At 43.0% G+C, this 22,609-nt stretch overlaps 1 protein-coding gene and 1 pseudogene across 1 annotated transcript in view; both read left to right on the top strand.

Annotated features, from left to right (window-relative positions):
• Positions 1-22,609, top strand: part of LOC118817003 — a 304,992-nt pseudogene that overhangs the window by 91,869 nt on the left and 190,514 nt on the right.
• The window catches only part of LOC118817006 (sorbin and SH3 domain-containing protein 2-like), a 93,489-nt gene continuing 91,947 nt past the window's right edge, over positions 21,068-22,609 (top strand). Inside the window, 1 exon segment of the mRNA XM_036583648.1 lies at positions 21,068-21,252. Within this exon segment, the coding sequence (XP_036439541.1) occupies positions 21,251-21,252 (2 nt within the window). The 5' untranslated portion in view covers positions 21,068-21,250.

Below are 22,609 nucleotides of genomic sequence, written 5' to 3'. Positions count from 1 at the left end.
ATGATGGCTGTATGCTGTACAGAAGACTCTGTTTGTCTGTATTGACTGTATTTACTGTCTGTCAGACCGTAACGTGATGACATCGGTAACTGTGTTATATGATATGGTTTGAGAGGGAGATTTTGGAGAGCAGTGGTCACTGTGTTCCTGGGGATTTACCTTCTGGGAGACTTTAACTCCAAATATAATGAAATCCTAATCTGATCTGTCTAATAAGTCCTTATATTTATATGCACTTTGTAGTTCTACAGTTACAGACTGTAGTCCATCTGTTTCTCTGATACTTTGTTAGCCCCCTTTTACCCTGTTCTTCAGTGGTCAGGACCCCCATGGACCCCCACAGAGTGGGTGGTGGGTCATTCTCAGCACTGCAGTAACACTGATGTGGTGGTGGTGTGTTAATGTGTGTCACGCTGGTCTGAGTGGATCAGACACAGCAGTGCTGCTGGAGTTTTTAAACACTGTGTCCACTCACTGTCCACTCTATTAGACACTCCTACCTTGTCGGTCCACCTTGTAGATGTAAAGTCAGAGACGATAGCTCATCTGCTGCTGCACAGTTTGTGTTGGTCAACCTCTAGTCCTTCATCAGTGGTCACAGGACGCTGCCCACAGGACGCTGTTGGCTGGATGTTTTTGGTTGGTAGACTATTCTCAGTCCAGCAGCACTGCTGTGTCTGATCCACTCAGACCAGCACAACACAAACTAACACACCACCACCACGTCAGTGTTACTGCAGTGCTGAGAATGATCCCACCACCCAAATAGTACCTGCTCTGTGAGGGTCCATGGGGGTCCTGACCACTGAAGAACAGGGTAAAAGGGGGCTAACAAAGTATCAGAGAAACAGATGGACTACAGTCTGTAACTGTAGAACTACAAAGTGCACCTATATAGTAAGTGGAGCTGATAAAATGGACAATGAGTGTAGAAACAAGGAGGTGCTCAGAATGTTATGCCTGATTATATATTTATATATATAATTTTTATGGCGGAGGGATGGAGGTCATTGTAAACCCAAAATAGTCCCTAAAGAAAATATTACAGTTAAAGTTAAAACTATTTTCTAAATTATAAGGATCTGAGATCTGACGTTTGTCTTGTTTGTCTGAGCTTACATACGATTTATAGCCTATACATGATTGTGCTGTAGGGCTATTGCTGGAATCTTCAGTACAGACTGACCACTGGATACAGAATTGTTCACAGTGGTGGTGATAAAAGCCAGACATTTGAAGTGTATTACATATAAAAGCTAAATCACAGATTATTATTACATCAAGGGATTACAAATACATTGCCTGATGCCTGAGACACGTTCCATATACACTCAGAAGACTCGTGTAGGTTCCCTGGTGGTTCTGGATAGTGAATAAAATGTCTATATCTGTGTTGTAGCCATGGCGACCCCTGGTTCCTATCACCACCATTGTAAAGACATCTGATCCGTTTCACACCAAACCACTCTGAATCTCTCTGACTACATCTCAATGATTTTTAAAGCGTATGAAAGAAATGTGTCTTAAGTATCTGAGATTTGCTGTCTGCCTTGTAAGTCTGAGATTACTGCGTCTATTTATAGTCTATACATGATGTTACATAATCATATATGGTGGTATAGAGCTGTTACAGCCGTCTGCAGTGCAGACTGGCCATTGGATACAGAACAATGAGAACAGTGGTGATGGGTTAGAGATGCTCCATTAGAGCCCATACAGGCTTATATTCAGCTCATATAGTTTCTCTCTCCGCGGCCTTCGTTATCGATTTCTCTGAAGGGACTCGGCGTCGGCGTTCTGGTGGTCAGCCGGTGTCCTTATCAGTTAAAACACCGCCTCTTTCAACTAATGAGAGCACGAGATTATTTGATTATCTGCATGTGTTGTTTCTACAGTAGCCAGTGCTGATTTAGAAGGACAGCTGCTGACCCCCGCTAAATGCAGCCCATTACATCACTGAGAATGACAGGACTCACCCACGTAGCACCGGACTCGACCAAACAACTGCCTCAGCGCAGACGCGTGGCTGTGGGAACGTGGACATTAACTGGAGCACTGTGTCATCAGGAAAGGCTGAAAGCTTGTACAGTGTCTCCGTCCATAACCAGCTTCATAAACGCTGAGTCTGGATCAGATGCTAAAATGCTGACGCTAATAGATCAGACTGGAAAGCTGAATCTGTGGATGGGAGACTAACGCTTAGTGCCTGAATGCTTAACTCCTTAAATATCCAGGCCCAGTTATTACACACTATACATTACACACTTCTGTAGGCTAAGAATAGCTCAACCAGTTTGCACTGAGGTCCCTGTAGTTACTGAATAATAAGGCTTAGTGTGTAATAAGCCTGGGATTCTAAGAGGTTAACCTCATAGTCTGACAGCTTATGGCAGTATAATATTAAATCTTAGAGGTATATGTGAAAGTTTGCGCACCCCTGGCTGAATAATGTACTTTTTATACTTTTTGAGGGTGGTACGGTGGTGCAGTGGGTAGCGCTGTCGCCTCACAGCAAGAAGGGCCTGGGTTCGATTCCCGGCTAGGTGACCAGGGTCATTTCTGTGTGGAGTTTGCCTGTTCTCCCCATGTCTGCGTGGGTTTCTTCCCACAGTCCAAAAACATGCAGTCAGGCCAATTGGATGTGCTAAATTGCCCCTAGGTATGAATGTGTCTGTCTGTCTGCCCTGCGATGGACTGGCGACCTGTCCAGGGTGTATCCTGCCTTCCGCCCAATGACAGCTGGGATAGGCTCCAGCACCCCACCGTGACCCAGAAGGATAAGCGGTTTAGATGATGTGTGTATTTATATACTTTCTGAAGTGAACAGAAGTAAACACAACCTCTGCAGCAAACTGTATTAAAAATAATGTTCTTGGCAGTGTTAAAATAATAATAATAATTAAAAAAAGGCAACTGTGGCATGTGCAGCAGTCTGGACACCCTTCCAGTTAAAGTGTTTTAGAACTTAAGGAACGTTCTAGGCCTTAATTCACCTGTTAGGACTACTAAGGAAGGTTAAGAATAGTCATTGGAAATTTGATGACAATTCCAGAGTGTAAAATATAGTAAATTCTCTGACTCTTCGAACTTTGTGCTAACAGTCAACAGGGGGTGCTATAAAAAGATAACAAAGCGCTTCCAGCTCCAGTTTCCACTGTCCGAAATGACATTAAGCAGTGGCAATTAAGGGGAACTGTGGAGGTCAAAGCCAGATCTGCTGGCCAGAAAGACAAACAAAACCCAAAATAAACCCAAACAACTGCAAATCATGAGAAAATAAGGTATCATTTCAAGATAATAAGCACTGTGTCATCAGGAAAGGCTGAAAGCTTGTACAGTGTCGCCGTCCATAACCAATTTCATAAACGCTGAGTCTGGATCAGATGCACCCCTGGCCAGATAACATATTTTTATGCTTTTTGAAGTGAAAAGAAGTAAACACAACCTCTGTAACCAACTGTATTAAAGGAAATTAGTAAATTCTCTGACTCTTCAAACTTTGTGCTAACAGTCAACAGGGGGGCGCTATAAAAAGATAACAAAGAGCTTCCAGCTCTACTTTCCACTGTCCGAAATGACATTAAGCAATGGCAGTTAAGGGGAACTGTGGAGGTCAAAGCCAGATCTGGAGCTCTCAGATAGAACTGCTGAGCAGAAAGGCAACAAAACCCTAAATAAACTCAAAAACAACTGTATATCTTGAGAAAATAAGGCATCATTTCAGGATAATACATCAATTTTCTGAAGGAATAAGTCATTATTTTGAAATAGTATGTCAAAATACATGGAACGGATTGCATGTACAACAGTTTTCAATCACATGAGGAGATGGTTCCCAAGGTCAAAGCTAACGTCGGGTTACCTAATGTGTGTTTGGCTCTTTCAGATTTTTTTCCTCAGGAAAGTGAAAAACATTAGCATTTTTAGCGTTAGCCTACTTTAACACACACAATGGAAACACAAGTCATAGAAGCCTTATAGACAATGTTTCAAATACCTCTGACTCTGAAAATAAACCTTCTCTCTCTGTCCGTCTTCTCTGTCCTGTTTCTCAGGCAAGTGGATCTAAACTCAGAGGAGCTTCTCAGCCTCACCAGGAGAGGGAAGATCAGAGGAAAAGGGAAGGAGAGAAAACACAGAAGTCCAGGAGACAGAAGAGAAGAAGGAAGGCGTTACCCTGACGTCCGACTGATGATCACCTGGCCTGGACCAGAGATTCTCCAGGAGATTTTATGACGGTAAGACTCTGACTGACTGGTCTCAGACCAGTTTCCTGCTTAGCCTTCACCTAGCATGCTAACTAGAGCACTAGCATGGTTCAGTTAGCATAGTTCAAATGGGATCATGCTATGTAAGCAGTACTCATTAGCTGGTTGACCAGCATATCAGTGTCCAAAACACAACATATGCTGGTTTTTCTGGTAGTCTTCTAGCAGTGATAGCCAATCGGCTCTCATTTGAAACATCACATTTCTACACCATTAAATCATTGTAATGTAATCAGAGAGATTCAGAGAGGTTTGGTGTGAAATGGTTCAGATGTCTTTACAGTGGTGGTGATAGGAACCAGGGGTCGCCATGACTACAACACAGATATAGACATTTTATTTCCTATCCAGAACCACCAGTGAACCTACACGAGTCTTCTGAGTTTATATGGAATGTTGATGATGGAAAATAGTGGAAAATCTGAAATAATAAGTTTTCTTTAGGGACTATTTTGCCTCACAGCGCCCTGCATGTATCCCTCCACCATGAATGGAGTTTAAGTTCTCCAAACTATCATAAAACAGTGTCTCAGTCATCAGGCAGTGAATTCATAACCATTTACTGTAGGAACTTTCTGTGAGGGAGCTTTTAGAGGTGGACGTCTGGTTCCTATCACCACCACTGTGAACAGTTCTGACTCGGTAAGTTTATCTAGAACGGAGGGTTTCACTCCAAACCACTGTGAGTGGGTCTGATTGCATCTTAGCTGATTTTTCAGATTTTACAGTCCTTGCAGTGGACAGGCTTTCCTATGAGGTTTTTACCACTATAAACTGTGTAAGAGTCGTAACCCATATAGAAAACTTAGAACAGTTTCCTTTGACTCTAAGTATGTTTTGAAAGCGATGAAATGTAAATGTGCTAAGAAATGTGCAGATTTTGCTTCCGGCATTTAATGTCCAGCAAACTGACACAAAAAAAAATTTTTCTAAGTTTCATTTACATTTATGTGCAAAAGTTTGAACACTCCCGGTCAATTTACATGTGTTTTGTGAGTGAAAATAACACATCCTCTACAAAAAAATAAAATATAAAATGTAAAATGTGCCATATATTTTGCACAGGCTACATTTAGGTTTTTTTTTATTTCTTCCTCAGATGTTAAATTCAGTAAATAAACAGTATCTGTGCATTAAAACGTGCAGACGTCTGTCTCTGTAGAGGACATGTAACTTATTTGCACTTGGGGTGCCTAAACTTTTGCATATGACTGTATAGTTTGTGCACCCCTGGACAGACCAGCCAGACGACAAAGGAAAAAAGTTCTGCTGATTTTTGTGGAGTAATTGCCGTTTCCATCCTCTTCATCATCAGACCACAGTGTTGCAATATTTTCCGCATAAAACCTCTTGGATGGAAACCTGTGTTGCGACAGATCAGCATTGTGACGCCTGCACTTGCCTCTCTCTCTCTCTCTCTCTCTCTCTCTCTCTTTATTCCTCTCTCTCCATTGGGGCTGGTGCAAAAACAGGGTCAAATAAACTGCGGTTCTGGCCGAACCCAGGAATAGAAATTCAGCACCCCGTCCTGTGGAGCTCGGAGACGTCAAACTAAAACCAAAACCTTCTCACTATAAAACTCTGCTCTCCTGCCCTCTCACGTCCACTATTTCAGGAGCTTAATTGGAAGGTTTAATGTGCTGTGTACCAGAACCATCAGTCACCAGCACAGCGCTCTGAAATCGTACAGCCCCACAGAACCAGCACTGACGACGGCGTCAGCAGATTAGAGAGAGAAACAGAGCAACTACACTTTAAAGATCAGGGTGTCACTGATCGAATGACATGTTCCTGTTGATTTGAAGTGAAAACAAGTGAACTGGTCCTCTAAAACACTTCAGGTTGTGGTTCGTTTGAAATCATTATTTTTTTCCCAAATGTTAAACTATGTATGAAGTCTTTTCAAACCTATTTATATCCAAAATTGTTACGAAAGAACGTAAGACATATCTTCACATGTACATCACATGCATACCCCTGCAATCTCCATAGGCCTTACTGAAGAGCTCAGAGACCGTAACCGTGGCACTGTCACAGTATAACACCTTTGCTACAGGTCAGTTTGTGAGGGTTCTGCCCTGCTAGAGCTGCCCTAGACAACCGTAAGTGCTATTATTCTGAAACGTAAGTGTCTAAGACAGGGGTCTTTAATTAAAATTCAGTAAGGCCCAGTTAGGGAAAATATCCTCAAGGAAAGGTCCGGAACATCATAATGTCTAACCTGCATCATGATTCAGTTCCATCTACTGTTTACTGAAGTAGCCTAGTAGTTATATCAACATCTTATACAGTCAACAACTGAATATCAAATCAAATAAAGTACAGTTCAGTCATATTTCAGTAATGTTTATTATCAGTTTTCCGTTTTTAGATCACGTCATGTGAAATAACTTCCCTCTGACTCACTTTCTTCTCTGACTGCTGTGTCTCGCCTCGTCCCTCCCCCGTGTGTGCGTCACTCACTCGAGTCTCAGTGCTCATCGTAATGCACAGATCTGATTGGTTGAGCAGCGTCACGTGTGATATTTACAACGCATGCGATTGGTCTGTGAGTCTCCGGCCGTTAAAGCGGCACCGTAAAAGCTAGAAAGGTTACGGCGATTAAAACAGGACCACCCCATCGAAATGAAATAATTCTCTATAGTTTATCAGTTACAGGTCCAGGTCCGCATAGGACAGCGTCCGGGTCCGGACTTGGACCTTGGTCCTGACTTATGGTCTAGGAGGAACAGCATGGGGTTCCATGGCTGAGCAGCTGCACATGAGCCTAAGATCACTATGTGCAATGCCAAGTGTCGGCTGGAGTGGTGTAAAGCGCCGCCACTGGACTCTGGATCAGTGGAACCGTGTTCTCTGGAGTGATGGATCTGGCTTTACTGTCTGGCAGTGTGATAGAAGAATCTGGGACTGACGAACGCCAGGAGAACCTACCTAGCAGGATTCTCTGGCCTGCAGCGTAGCTAGAATACTCACAGGTCTGGAGACATTTCCCCTGTGCTTGGTTTGTGTTTTGACCTGAGGTGGCACTTGACGTTTCTACTGCAGGCATCCTGAAGGCTTTGCAGTGTAATGTGATGTGTGGATTGTTGTGACTGTGCTGGGCTGCTGGTGAGCAATGAGGAATGGAAGAGGAGGGTGAAATCCCTCTGCGCCGGACACTATTCAGTCTCCACCAAGGTGGCCATGCGGAGATAAAACAACCAGCACAACTGCAGCTGATGTTCACTTTCATAAATGTTGAGTTGCCTACAAAGTCCAAGTCCAGCTTGTGTCCAGCTTTGTGAGTCATAAACCTCTTTTACGTCAAAATGTATTCCACCAACAGTACTAAGAGAAGAAAATTACAGTTTTTCAACGTGGTTGTGAATGTGTTGACAGGCTGTTGGTATGCAAGCCAAGGTGGTTGCTAAGGTGTAGGTACATTGTTGTTATGGTAACCCAGGTGGTTTTTAAATTGTCGGTAAGCCATTGCCATGTTATCCAAGATGGTTGCTAAGGTGTTGGTAGGCCACTGATGTAGTATTCCAGGTGGTTGCTAAATTCTTGGTAAGCCATTGCCATGGCATCCAAGATGGTTGCTGAGGTGCTGTTAGGCCATTGCTGTAGTATCCCAAGTGGTTGCTAAGGTGTTGCTAGGCCATTGCTGTAGTATTCCAGGTGGTTGCTAAGGTTTTGCCAGACCATTGCTGTAGTATCCCAGGTGGTTGCAAAGGTGTTGCTAGGCCATTACTGTAGTATTCCAGGTGGTTGCTAAGGTGTTGCTAGGCCATTGCTGTAGTATCCCAGGTGGTTGCTAAGGTGTTGCTAGGCCATTGCTGTAGTATTCCAGGTGGTTGCTAAGGTTTTGCCAGACCATTGCTGTAGTATTCCAGGTGGTTGCTAAGGTTTTGCCAGACCATTGCTGTAGTATCCCAGGTGGTTGCTAAGGTGTTGCTAGGCCATTGCTGTAGTATTCCAGGTGGTTGCCAAGGTGTTGCTAGGCCATTGCTGTAGTATCCCAGGTGGCTGCTAAGGTGTTGCTAGGCCATAGCTGTAGTATTCCAGGTGGTTGCTAAGGTTTAGGTAGGCCGTTGCTGTAGTATTCCAGGTGGCTGCTAAGGAGTTGCTAGGCCATAGCTGTAGTATCCCAGGTGGTTGCTAAGGTTTAGGTAGGCCGTTGCTGTAGTATTCCAGGTGGCTGCTAAGGTGTTGCTAGGCCATAGCTGTAGTATTCCAGGTGGTTGCTAAGGTTTAGGTAGGCTGTTGCTGTGCTAACCCAGGTTTTTTGGCTACAGTGAAAAGGGGTTAATAAAGCACTCTAAATGCTGGAATTTGGACCAAAACTGGGCTGCATACTACAGTTTCGTCATTCGGTTGATAAGGAGTTTTCCTGATGTTCTGTAAAGCTTATCTAGGAGTAGCTGTGAAAGCACGTACTTGTGGGCAGAGCTTGGACAGGTCAGTTTAGTTCAGTTTAAAGTGTGTTATCAGTGAGGCAGGTCAGTGTGGTATGTTTGTATTGTGCAAAGACAAAGAAAACAGTGGAAAGAAAAAGAACGTTCCAGTAACTGCAGATTGAATTTCACAATAATATAAAAAGGCAGTTTATCAATGTGTATGTCTGCTACTCTCCCTCTCTCTCTCTCTCTCTCTCTCTCTCTCTCTCTCTCTCTCTCTCTCTCCACTCTCGCCCAGGCTCTCTTCATGTGTCTGTGTGTTTACAGTCCCTCCTCTTCCTCATTCCTGCCTGTTTGTGTCCGTTTTTGTTCAGGCTCGGGCACAAAAGGCCTGAAAGGGAATACTGGCACACACAGGGCTTCAGTTTCAATGGCCTGGAAGAATGTGAAACTGCACACACACACACACACACACACACACTCACACACACACACACACACACACACACACACACACCACACACACACACACACACACACACACACCACAAAAACACACACACACACACACACACACACACACACACACACAACACACACACACACACACTCTCACACACACACACTCACACACACACACACGCACACAAACACACACACACACACACACACACACACACTCACACACACACACACACACACACACACACACACACACACACACACACACACACACACACTCACACTCACACACACACACACACACACACACACACACACACACTCACACTCACACACACGCACACAAACACACACACACACACACACACACACACACACTCACACACACACACACACACACACACACTCACACACACACACACGGCCAGTTTCTCACACATGCACACACGCAACCTTCACCAACACAGCCAGTGATGCACAAACACACTCTGATTAACCATTAGAGGAGGAAAGATCAAAGCGTGTTCAGAACACTGTGGACCGTCTTTGATAACTTCATTGGGTGTGTAGTGATTCCAGTCGCTACACTGTGGCTGGAAGGCGCTATGATGTTCCACCTTGCTGTTAGGGCACTGCTTGGTGGTAGTTAGGTGGTTGTTAAAGTGTTGTTAGGCCATTGCTGTGCGATCCAAGGTGGTAGCAAAAGTGTTGGTAGGTTGTTGCTATGATATCCCAGGTGGTTGTTAAAGTGTAGGTAAGCCATTGCCATGGTATCCAACATGGTTGATAAGGTGTTGCTAGGCCATTGCTGTAGTATCCCAGGTGGTTGCTAAGGTGTTGGTAAGCCATTGCCATGGTATCCGACATGGTTGCTAAGGTGTAGGTAGGCCGTTGGTATGGTATCCCAGGTGGTTAATAAAGTGTTGTTCAGCTGTTGCTATGGTATCCAAGGTGGTTGATAAGGTGTTGCTAGGCCATTGCTGTAGTATCCCAGGTGGTTGCTAAGGTGTTGGTAAGCCATTGCCATGGTATCCAACATGGTTGCTAAAGTGTAGGTAGGCCATTGCTATGGTATCCCAGGTGGTTGGTAAGGTGTTGCTAGACCATTGCTGTAGTATCACAGGTGGTTGCTAAGGTGTTGCTATACCATTGCTGTAGTATCCCAGGTGGTTGCTAAGTTGGTGGTCAGCCATGGCCATGGTATCCAAGATGGTTTGCTAAGTTGTAGGTAGGCCGTTGCTATTGAATCCCAGGTGGTTAATAAGGCGTTGCTATGGTATCCAAAGTGGTTTCTAAGATGTTACTAGGCTATTGCTGTGCAATCCAAGTTGGTTGTTAAGGTGTTGTTAGGCCATTGCTGTGGTATTCCAGGTGGTTAATAAAGTGTTGGCAGGCCATTGCTATGGTATCCAAGACGGTCACTAAGCTGTAGGGAGGAGGTTGCTACGGTATGCCGGGTGTTTTTCAGATGTTGCTAAGGTATCCAAGATGGTTGCTAAGGTGTTGAAAAGGCGTTGCTATGCAATCCAAAGTGATTGTTAAGGTGTTGATAGGCTGTTGCTATGTGGTCCAAGATGGTTGGTAAGGTGTCGGTAGGTTGTTGCTGTCCCAGGTGGTTGCTAAGACCTTTATGTGATATCCCAGGTGGTTGCTAAGTTGTGTGTACACACACACACACACACACACACACACACACACACAAATCAGATCCGAAGTTTCTCTGTCACTGTGCCATTCATTCCTATGGAAAAATAAAAGAAGGGTGGTCTCTGACTCACAGTACTGCATATAACACACTCATCTATTGAGTTCTGTTTTAACTTAATGCTGACTCGGTTATGTTGCTTGGCAACCATAGCCATCCATTGCAGCCGTCTGGGCTAAAGGATGCTGTTAGGAAGAACAACTGTAGTGGATTGAGGGTTAGCATTCGCTGGGTGCTCCGGGCTACTTTGCAGTGCACAGCATAAACCATATGTAAATCCTTCCGACCCTTCTGACCTTCACATGCTGAGAGGTCAGATCTGCTCCTGTGGCCAGACAGTCAGTCCAAAATTCAGCCCCAGGCGAAGACCATTCTGCTGATGATAAATGAGGTTAAAAAAGGATGGACAGATTAAAGGAGCAAAGAAAAACATATATAAATGTATGTTACCAGATTGAGACCATATGTGTGAGGAACCTGTGATCTACACTCTCAGAATAGAATAAAGAAAGTGGTTCTATGTAGAACGTGAACATTCAAAGAATGATTACATGGTTCTTTGCATGGTGAAAGGTAGTTCAGATTAATGGAAAATGTGCTGTATACGATTCATATAGAACCTTTTTGAAAATGGTTCTAGATAGCACCAAAAAGGGTTCAGCTATTCATGTCAAGCTTGTAATAATAGAAGAACCCTGTTTGGTGCGATATGTAACCCTTTTCAAAAAGTTTGTACATAGAACCATCTACTGCACATTCTCCATCAATTGGAAGAACCCTTTCACGATGCAAAGAACCCTTTAATCGTGCAAAGGGTTCTTCGAAAGTTCATGGTTATATATAGAACTATTTTCTTTGCGAAAGAACCCTAGAAGAGCCATCTGATTTAAGGGTGTAACTCTTTCTTTTCTTAGAGTTCAGAACAAAATCAAAATTATATGGTTTGGCTTTTTGAACTATTAAGACATTTCAACGTTTTTACTTCTTACTTTGCCACAAACAGAAAATGGACACTTTTAAGATCACGTTTGACCGACAGCCGATTTGGTCAGACTCTGAAGATGAGACGACACTAAATTCCCAAACTGTCGTCACCACTGAGCAGCTTTTCAGTCGGCAGCTGAGACAGAAGAACAGCTGAACAACCTGGAATCAGCCAGAAATGAACCCAACACCATTCGCCAAACGTGTAGTCTGATCTTCAGAGTCTGACCAAATCAGACTGAGCCATAAAACTGCTGCAATATCAAGTTCAGCTCAGTTTTGTCAGTTTTTGCCAGATCAGTATTAATGTTGTTTTGTTCCAGCCAGTCTGTAAAGCATCTTACAGCCCATTTAGTTTGGCGAATGGTGTTGGGTTCATTTCTGGCTGATTCCAGGTTGTTCAGCTGTTCTTCTGTGTCAGCTGCCGACTGAAAACTGCTCAGTGGTGATGACAGTTTGGGAATTTAGTGTAAGGAGCTGGAGAACGAACTGCCGGCTGTGCAGCGAGTGGGCGGAGATCGTTACTCTGACGTAGCAACAAGCTGCTCGTTAAGGAACTATAATTTGGTGAAGGAACTGCGAACATTAAAACATATTAAACGCCGTGTTCACGGCCCAGTTTATTAATTTATTACTGTATTTATTTAACTGTTGTATTAAAGCAGTAGAACACTGGAGGAGTGTGTTATCGCCAATAACATCACGTCAACATCATGTTATTTCACGATATCAAACTCCCTCTCGGGTTCTGCTGCATTCAGCTAAAGGTGTTAAACAGGAAATTCCAACCTCGTACTAGGAAAAACCAAAGAATCCCAGATAGCAAGCGAGTCCACTGGCTCGATTAAGCTGTGTGCCATTGCTAGTCCACCCTCTGACCACCACGACCTTTACATTTAAGCCATGCTTTTGTCCTTGTTTTACATTGAAACATGTGAAAAACAAGTCAGCAGCGCAGATTCAAGCCTGTCACTGCAGATTTTCACTCTGTTTTTGGTTTAAAGGATGAGCAGAAGTGCAGTCGGACATGAACGGAGACTCTGAATGGACGTAAACTCTTTGTTTTGCTTTGTTGTTTAATAATGGTCAGTTTTCGGGGGTGATTTAGTTTGAGTTATGTAAGATAACTCAGTGAATGAGGAGCTGTTTTGTGGACCATGTTCTGATGCGGTATCGCGAATGAATGAGCGAGTTGTTAGCATTAGCCTGTTTGTGTGCTGTGGACACTGTGGTGTGGGCGTACACGAGTCCGTCTGTCTGTCCATTAATGCGTGAGCGCCATGAGTTATGAGCGCGATCCAAACGAGCCACAGTAATTACTCCCAATTAGCGCAGAACGCTAATGAACCTGTCTTCAGATGAGCTCTGACGGGAGCGTGTATGTGTGTCCAGGGTTGTTTTTCTGTCCAGGCCGTGTGGTAGAGCCTTCAGAGAGCAGCATCATCACTCAGGATAATGTTTTAAATATGTTAAAGACTTTGTATTTTCAATCTCTAAGTTTATAGTTGTGTATTTATGATAATGTACACTTGTATGGGAAAACAGTGTACACACATGGTCCAGCGCTTGGTCAAACTACTGAAATATGGCCTTTTTACTGCAAGTGTGAGCGTACACTTTCGTTATGTCTGGTGAGTTTAATATATCGCCGCTGTTGGAAAACCTCGTATCACCATAACCTGAAAATGCCTGTTGCCTTTACATTGTGTTTAACTGTCATGAACAGTGGACCAAAAGAAACGGCCCAGAATTACTTGGAAGAAAGTCTGGTTCCACTGACTCACATTAAAAGTAGGGTAAGTTTTTTCCTTCTCCTGTAAAGTTACCATTTTTTTCTGACAACAGTGATATGTAAACGTATATAAAAATAAATTATAGAAAAAAATTAAATATATTTTATATAAAACATAAACATAAAATATAAATTTGCCACATTTGATCTTTTTTCCGATATGCTGAATGCAGTAAATAAGCAGTAAGAGTGTATTAAAGTGTTTACTTGTTTACACTTAAAAAAAAAATCAACAAAACGTAATTTGGCCAGGGACGCCAAAACTTTTTCACACAACTATATATGTCTAAGCATGTGCCAGTGTGTGTGTGTGTGTGTGAGTGTGTGTGTGTGTGTGTGTGTGTGTGTGTGTGTGTGTGAGTGTGTGTCAGTAACAGCACCTCATTAATGTAGGTTACGTAACCCAACATCCCAAGTCTATCAGGAGAGGCCTCTCTCACCCTCGCCTCTCTCTCTCTCTCTGTCTCTCTCTCTCTCTGTCTCTCTGTCTCTCTCTCTCTGTCTCTCTCTCTCTCTCTCTCTCTCTGTCTCTCTCTCTCTCGACCCTCTCTCTCTAACGTATCTTCTTTCTTCATTTCTTCCATCATCATTTGTTTCCTCGTATCTGAGCATTTCTCTTATTGATACAGATAAATAACAGGCCAAATATCCTACAGTGGATCCCCGACTTCAGCGAGGGTCTGGGTGCTTTACGGGTACTTACCGTTCATTTAGCCATATTTACCTGGAACCTCCTACCTTTACCTGGCTCTCCTCTGACTGAAATGAGAACGGGCATCTCTGCTCTAATCCAGTGTCTGTTCTTCGACCAATTAGAAGCCAGGCTGGGAATAAAGTGTGATCATATGACCATGTGTGATGCAAAGATTCAGGTTCTTAGAAAATACAACCCACTAGAAACTTGCTTGACTCTTAGATCCAAGAATTTTATCTCAGAGAAAACCCCAGGATACATTAAACTTATTCTATAAAGATGAACCATAGAAATAATCCCAGGTTATATTAACCCCCTGTTATTAAACAAACAGTAGAAATAATCCCAGATTATATTAACCCCCTGTTACTAAACAAATCAGACAAAAAATCCCAGGTTACATTAATTCCTTATTAAACAAACAGTAGAAATAAACCCATGTTATATTAATCCCCTGTTTTAAAACAAATCATAGAAATAATCCCAAATTGTATTAATCCCATGTTATGAAACAAATTATTGCAATAATCCCAGATTATACCAATCCCTTATTAAACAAACAGTAGAAATAAACCCAGGTTATATTAATCCCCTGTTATCATACAAATCACAGAAATAAACCCCGGTTACATTAATCCCCTGTTATTAAACTAGTCCTTGAATTTAAACCCAGGTTATATTAATCCCCCGTTATCATACAAATCACAGAAATAAACCCCTGTTACATTAATCCCCTGTTATTAAACTAGTCCTTGAAATTAAACCCAGGTTATATTAATCCCCTGTTATAAAACAAACAGTAGAAATAATCCCAGGTTATATTAATCCCCTGTTATAAAACAAATAGTAGAAATAATCTCAGGTTATATTAATCCCCTGTTATAAAACAAACAGTAGAAATAATCCCAGGTTATATTAATCCCCTGTTATAAACAAACTGTAGAAATAATCCCAGGTAATATTAATCCCCTGTTATTAAACAAATCATAGAAATTAAACCAGGTTATATTAATCCCCTGTTATTAAACAAATCATAGAAATTAAACCAGGTTATATTAATCCCCAGTTATAAAACAAACAGTTGAAATAATCCCAAATTATGTTAATCCCCTGTTATAAACAAACTGCAGAAATGATCCCAGGTTATATTAATCCACTGTTATAAAACAAACAGTAGAAATAATCCCAGGTTATATTAATCCCCTGTTATTAAACTAGTCCTTGAAATTAAACCAGGTTATATTAATCCCTTGTTATTAAACTAATCCTAGAAATAATCCCAGGTTATGTTAATCCTGTTCATAAAGTTTCCAAATATGGAGGCACTAAAAGAGTCATTTACTTGTGTTCTCTGTGGCCTGAATACAGTCATCTTCACATGTTTGGTCAAATGACATGTTGTGTTGATTTTCTCAGTGAGGTCCTCTTCTCCTCTCCTCCTCCTCTCTGTTTCTCCTCCTCTCTGTTTCTCCACTTCTCCTCTTCTCCACTTCTGCATTTCTGAGATCCACAAAAAACACCACGTCTACAAACATCACAACCCTCAACACTAAATGAGCTTAATTATATGTAATAGTCAGCTTGAGACACTGTTGGCCTCAAACTGCAGTGCCTTGACTAAAACACTGAATATCTTAAATGTGCCATTGTTTATTTCCCTCTTTCTCTTCCTTTGTCTTTCTCTGTTTTCTTCCTCTAATCCTTTTATAGCACTCGTCACTCATTTTATCCAAGTGATGTTGTTCTTTCCCCTCTGTAATCTGTACCATGGGGGGTGTCATGCTTTGCCATGCTGACTATGTCATAAGGTTGGCCTGCTCTTAGAGCTCGTTACATTACGTAATGAAATTACCCACAATGCAGCGTGATGACCAAGCATAGTTGGTTTAATTGCCCTGCAGGGCTTTGTGATGGGCAGATCTCTAACCTCGGGTTTTATAGCAGAGTGAGAGAGAGAGAGAGAGAGAGAGAGAGAGAGAGGAGAGAGAGAGAGAGAGAGAGAGAGAGAGAGAGAGAGTGAAACACAATGCTAAGCACATTTCTAATAACAGTAACGTTGAGTCATGAACACCTAAAGTACAAAAAACAGAGGAGCTAGTAGGGAGAGGATTGGCCACTTTATTAGAAACACCCACCTTGTGCTTCCACTCGCTGGCCACTTTATTAGAAACACCCACCTTGTACTTCCACTAACTGGCCACTTTATTAGAAACACCCACCTTGTACTTCCACCCACTGGCCACTTTATTAGAAACACCCACCTTGTACTTCCACTCACTGGCCACTTTATTAGAAACACCCACCTTGTACTTCCACTCACTGGACACTTTATTAGAAACACCCACCTTGTACTTCCACTCACTGGCCACTTTATTGGAAACACCCAGCCTGTACTTCCACTCACTGGCCACTTTATTAGAAACACCCACCTTGTACTTCCACTCACTGGCCACTTTATTAGGAACACCTAGCCTGGTTGGAGAACTACGTTGGGAGTGGTAAAAAATATCCAGCCAGTGGTGTTTCTGTGGTCAGAAACAAACCACTGATCAATGGCTAATGAAAGGATGGTTAGCACTGTACACCAGCAAGGTGGACCAACAAGGTAGTGGTTTCTAATAAAGTGACCAGTGTGTAAATTGTTCCTTTCCATTATGTTCTTTCTGTTTTAGCTTGTGATTCCTCTTAGCTCCACAGAAACTGCTGACCCCAGGTCTGTGGTTAACCATTAAACTGTAAATCCAGCCATAATCCTGGATTTCATCTTTCATTAAGATGCTTTGTTTAGCATCTGTCCCACATTAGGCCTCTTAAGGGCCTTTTGTTTTGTTTGCTTGGACCGATTGGCAGTGTTGCCCCAGGAGAGAAGTGCCTGGTTGCAGTTTTACTAGCATATCTGTGGTTAGCTTCGGAAACCATGTAATGGAGCTCTGTCCAGGCTCTCTGGGTAGCCTCAACGCTCACAGCTCAGCCTCAAACTCTCACCTCACCCCAGACAGCTCCCTCAGTGATGGAGAGGTATGCAGTCATGACAATTATGCCTCAAATATGCAGCATAAAAATATCCTGGCACGGCTTAAGCAGCTACTTTCGAAAGGCGAAACAGATTCTGCCTTTTTTGGATGAGTCTCATATTTGGCCAGTGGACACAGAAGGTCTCTGAGATTTGCTGTGTCTGGACTTGGATTTACTTTGGAATCCTTATTGAAATTCTGCCCTTCCCAAATTTCCAAGCTCATTTTGCAGTCTAATCAGTTAAAGTTGATGGACTGCAGGGTCTGCTGCTAGTGTAAGTTTTACAATATGTGATTTATTTTGATGTAAAAATAATAACTTGCGAGTCACAGAAGGGCAATTCCATAACTCAACAAGAACATGTGAGCCAAACACAGTCCCCACAGTTCCTCCCCAACCCAGAACAACTTACCCCAACACAGTCCCTTCCAACCCTAAGCAGCTGAATACAATACAGTCCCTCCCTATCCCTACCATCCCCACACCGTCCCTCCCAACCCCCAAAAAACTGACCCCAACACAGTCCTTTTCTAACCTAAAGCACCTGAACAAAACACAGTCCTTCCCTATCCCTAACATCCCCACACCGTCCCTCCCAACCCCAAAAAACTGACCCCAACACAGTCCCTTCTAACCTAAAGCACCTGAACGAAACACAGTCCTTCCCTATCCTTAACATCCCCACACCACCCCCCCCAAAAAACTAACCCCAACACAGTCCCTTCCAACCCTAAGCAGCTGAATACAATACAGTCCTTCTCTATCCCTACCATCCCCACACCGTCCCTCCCGACCCAAAAAACTGACCCCAACACAGTCCCTTCTAACCTAAAGCACCTGAACGAAACACAGTCCTTCCCTATCCCTACCATCCTCACACCGTCCCTCCCAACCCAAAAAACTGACCCCAACACAGTCCCTTCTAACCTAAAGCACCTGAACGAAACACCTGAACCCTCCGTATCCCTACCATCCCCACACCGTCCCTCCCAACCCCAAAAAACTGACCCCAACAAAGTCCTTTCTAACCTAAAGCACCTGAACGAAACACCTGAACCCTCCCTATCCTTAACATCCCCACACCGTCCCTCCCAACCCCAAAAAACTGACCCCAACACAGTCCCTTCTAACCTAAAGCACCTGAACGAAACACAGTCCCTCCCTATCCTTAACTTCTTCTCCCACCTGAAGCATCCAAACCTAAACCCAACACTGGGTGACCCTAACACAGTCCTTCCCTAACTTCAAATGCTTGAACAACATAGTTCCTCCCCCACTCCCAGATTCTTCTCCTACCCAAAGCATTTGAATCTAACACAGCTCCTCCCCAACCCAAAGCATGTGACCCTAATCGCCAGCTGCTGGACACACTTATCTGATATTCACCAACCCTAAACATCTGAACCCAACACAGTCCCTACCAACACTGAAACCTGAACCAAAAAACATTCCCTTGTTCTCTCAAACACTCAACCCAACAATTTTTTAACCATGAATGTAAGACCTCAGTCCCTCTCCAAGCCAAAACACCTAAATTGAGTCCAAATCCTCAACACTTGAACCCAATACAGCAACTTTCTATCCCTAAATAATTGAGTCTGATGCATTTCCTCTCCAGCTTTTAACTCCTGAACCCAACACAGTTCCTCTCCAACCCTAAGCATCTAAACCCAACACAGTTCCCCTTCCAACCCTAAACATCTAAACCAAACGCAGTTCCTCTCCAACCCTAAACATCTGAAACAACACAGTTCCTCTCCAACCCTAAACATCTAAACCCAACACAGTTCCTCTCCAATCCTAAACATCTGAAACAACACAGTTCCCCTCCAACCCTAAACATCTAAACCAAACGCAGTTCCTCTCCAACCCTAAACATCTGAAACAACACAGTTCCTCTCCAACCCTAAACATCTAAACCCAACACAGTTCCTCTCCAATCCTAAACATCTGAACCTAACAAAGTTCCTCTCCAACCCTAAACATCTAAACCAAACACAGTTCCTCTCCAACCCTAAACATCTAAACCCAACACAGTTCCTCTCCAACCCTAAACATCTGAGCCCAACACAGTTCCTCTCCAATCCTAAACATCTGAACCCAGCAAAGTTCCTCTCCAATCCTAAACATCTGAACCCAGCAAAGTTCCTCTCCAATCCTAAACATCTGAACCAAACACAGTTCCTCTCTAACCCTAAACATCTAATCCCAACACAGTTCCTCTCCAATCCTAAACATCTGAACCTAACAAAGTTCCTCTCCAACCCTAAACATCTAAACCCAACACAGTTCCTCTCCAATCCTAAACATCTGAACCTAACAAAGTTCCTCTCCAACCCTAAACATCTGAACCCAACACAGTTCCCCTCCAACCCTAAACATCTAAACCCAACACAGTTCCTCTCCAACCCTAAACATCTGAACCCAACACAGTTCCCTTCCAACCCTAAACATCTAAACCCAACACAGTTCCCCTCCAACCCTAAACATCTGAAACAACACAGTTCCTCTCCAACCCTAAACATCTGAACCCAACACAGTTACTCTCCAATCCTAAACATCTAAACCCAACACAGTTCCTCTCCAACCCTAAACATCTAATCCCAACGCAGTTCCTCTCCAACCCTAAACATCTGAAACAACACAGTTCCTCTCCAACCCTAAACATCTGAACCCAACACAGTTCCCCTCCAACCCTAAACATCTGAACCCAACACAGTTCCTCTCCAATCCTAAACATCTAAACCCAACACAGTTCCTCTCCAATCCTAAACATCTGAACCCAACAAAGTTCCTCTCCAACCCTAAACATCTAAACCAAACGCAGTTCCTCTCCAACCCTAAACATCTAAACCAAACGCGGTTCCTCTCCAACCCTAAACATCTAAACCAAACGCAGTTCCTCTCCAACCCTAAACATCTAAACCCAACACAGTTCCCCTCCAACCCTAAACATCTAAACCCAACAAAGTTCCTCTCCAACCCTAAACATCTAAACCAAACGCAGTTCCTCTCCAACCCTAAACATCTAAACCCAACAAAGTTCCTCTCCAACCCTAAACATCTAAACCAAACGCAATTCCTCTCCAATCCTAAACATCTGAACCAAACGCAGTTCCTCTCCAATCCTAAACATCTGAACCAAACGCAGTTCCTCTCCTCTCCTAAATATATCAGCCCACATACTAGATTTCCCAACAGAGTAGATCATCTTGAGCTTCTAGATCTATACCCATCTGTTCTACACTGGTTCAGAACTCCTGACCCCAGCACTGCTCCAAAATCCAACAGTCCATTCAATCGTAAACACCTCAACCCAACACAGGGATCCTTAATAGAGGCCTTCTTAAGATAGGACACCCTAAGATAGGTCGGTATAATTGGCAGCTGGAGATTATCTGCTGTTCTTTCCTGGTGAGTCTTTTAATAGGCGAACACACTCACTCACTCAGTCACTCACACAGCTGATGACAGCGTAAGAGTGTGTCCCTCTAACTGGCTCTGGTAGGCCATGACCCTTCACCTCTGGATGAACGCTGTCCCTTTTCCTGTCACACAGCTGCTTTTTACAGATCTTCTGTATTCATCTCAGTAGTGTGTTGCTTTAGCTGCCAGCACTGAAACCTGTTCCATGTCAGCTTCATTGAGTGTGGTGCGGCTCAGGCTTTAAGGACCAGGGTTAAAATAATAGGCGGCAGGACTCAAATGAATTATATTTAGCCGCCTGCTCTCTGTTTCATGTCATAATGTTATTGCTGTCTGTCCAGTGTAGCTCCCTGTGAAACCACAGTGGAGGAAAAATGAGTCTTTTGCTGTTTGGCACTCGGTTAAAGCCAGCAGAGAAACCCCGCCGGACTTCACTTGAGGACTGAGAGCTCTTTCAGAATAATGATTCGACGATAATCAGGAAAAGCTGCCATAATTCCGTAGTCATTCTGGGAAAACAGCGGTGAAATGTAAGTATTATTTACGGCAGTACAAAGAATGCTACTTTTCCCTCTATTATATTACATTAACGAACTTCCTATGTAAGCGAAGTCTCTTGCTAACAACGTATAAAAGTCAGTTCCACCCGGTTCCACTTAAACTAATGCATTCTAAAATGCTCAGGAGGTGGTGGCTAACGTTCGTGTTGCTTACTGTCTGCACTCGGTCAATTCCGTCAGCCGCAGTACCTCAACACTTACGCTAATGAAGCTAATCACACGGTGGCTTTTTTAAACCATAGTGCTGAATGATGTGATGGTAAATAGTAGGGGTGGGAATCTCTAGGCACCTCACGATTCGATTCAATTACGATTCAGAGGGCTGTGATTATAAAACGATTATCGATGCATCTTTTCTATATAGCATTTATATTTTCTCACTGTGTGAGCTCAAGTTTCGAGTTCAAGTTTCAATTTATTTGTCATTTGCAGAACATGTCCGGACATTTATGCATTGAAATGCTTGTGGTGAAGCTCAGCTAATCAGTCTACAGAAAGGAAATAAGTAAAAATAAAAATACAAGAAAAACCAACTGAAATATATTAAATATACACAGAATGTAGAGACAATATACATTTTAAAGTCACTAAGTGAGTCTGTGTTGTTATTTAAAGTGACTTGGTACTTTTAAAGCAAAGTATTTGTATTGATCCATAATGAATTTACTTCCAATATCTTTTATTAATAAATCAAAGTGATGTGGTCAGTGAACTGGAAGGCTCTCATTCACTGCTCTAGTTTGGAGCACGAGGAGCTGCTGCTACTCATCTGTGATAAAATGCGCAGTTACAGTGAAATAAGATCCAGTGGTGATGGACGTCCACGCAGCGCGTTACAGCTATTCTACCCGTTTAATTCAGTGATTTTATAACTTCGGTTTTGGTCTCATTGTAGACACGTCAGTAAAGTATCTTTGAGACGGGTCGTGTGCAGCATAGCGCGAAAGTCCTGTTTCGCAGCGACTGAGACTGCAGACTGCGCGACGCGTTATTCGCATTTATAAGCAGTGCAGTTGGTTTCCTGGTACGTTAAATCTCCAATGAGAGACTGTCAAACAGTAAACAGTTACGAAGATGAACTCGCTTCTCTTTCGAATTTTCCCATTCCACCTTAAATGGTGTCACATTTACATTTGGCGCCTCAGTCAGAATTTAAGGTGGAATGGGTAAATTCAAACAAGAAGCTGGAGAATAAGAAGCGACTTCAGCCTCGTAAAACAGTCGAACGCTGAGAGACTTTTAACTGATCAACTTCTGAGGAAAAGTTTTCTGGCGGAGATGGGAGGAAAGCGGCTGTAGGCGAAGCTTAAAGCAGAGCGGAGTAAAT

Source organism: Colossoma macropomum, unplaced genomic scaffold (genome assembly GCF_904425465.1).
Source record: "Colossoma macropomum unplaced genomic scaffold, Colossoma_macropomum, whole genome shotgun sequence".
NCBI classification, from domain to species: domain Eukaryota; kingdom Metazoa; phylum Chordata; class Actinopteri; order Characiformes; family Serrasalmidae; genus Colossoma; species Colossoma macropomum.
This window is presented reverse-complemented; position numbering and strand designations above follow the sequence as displayed.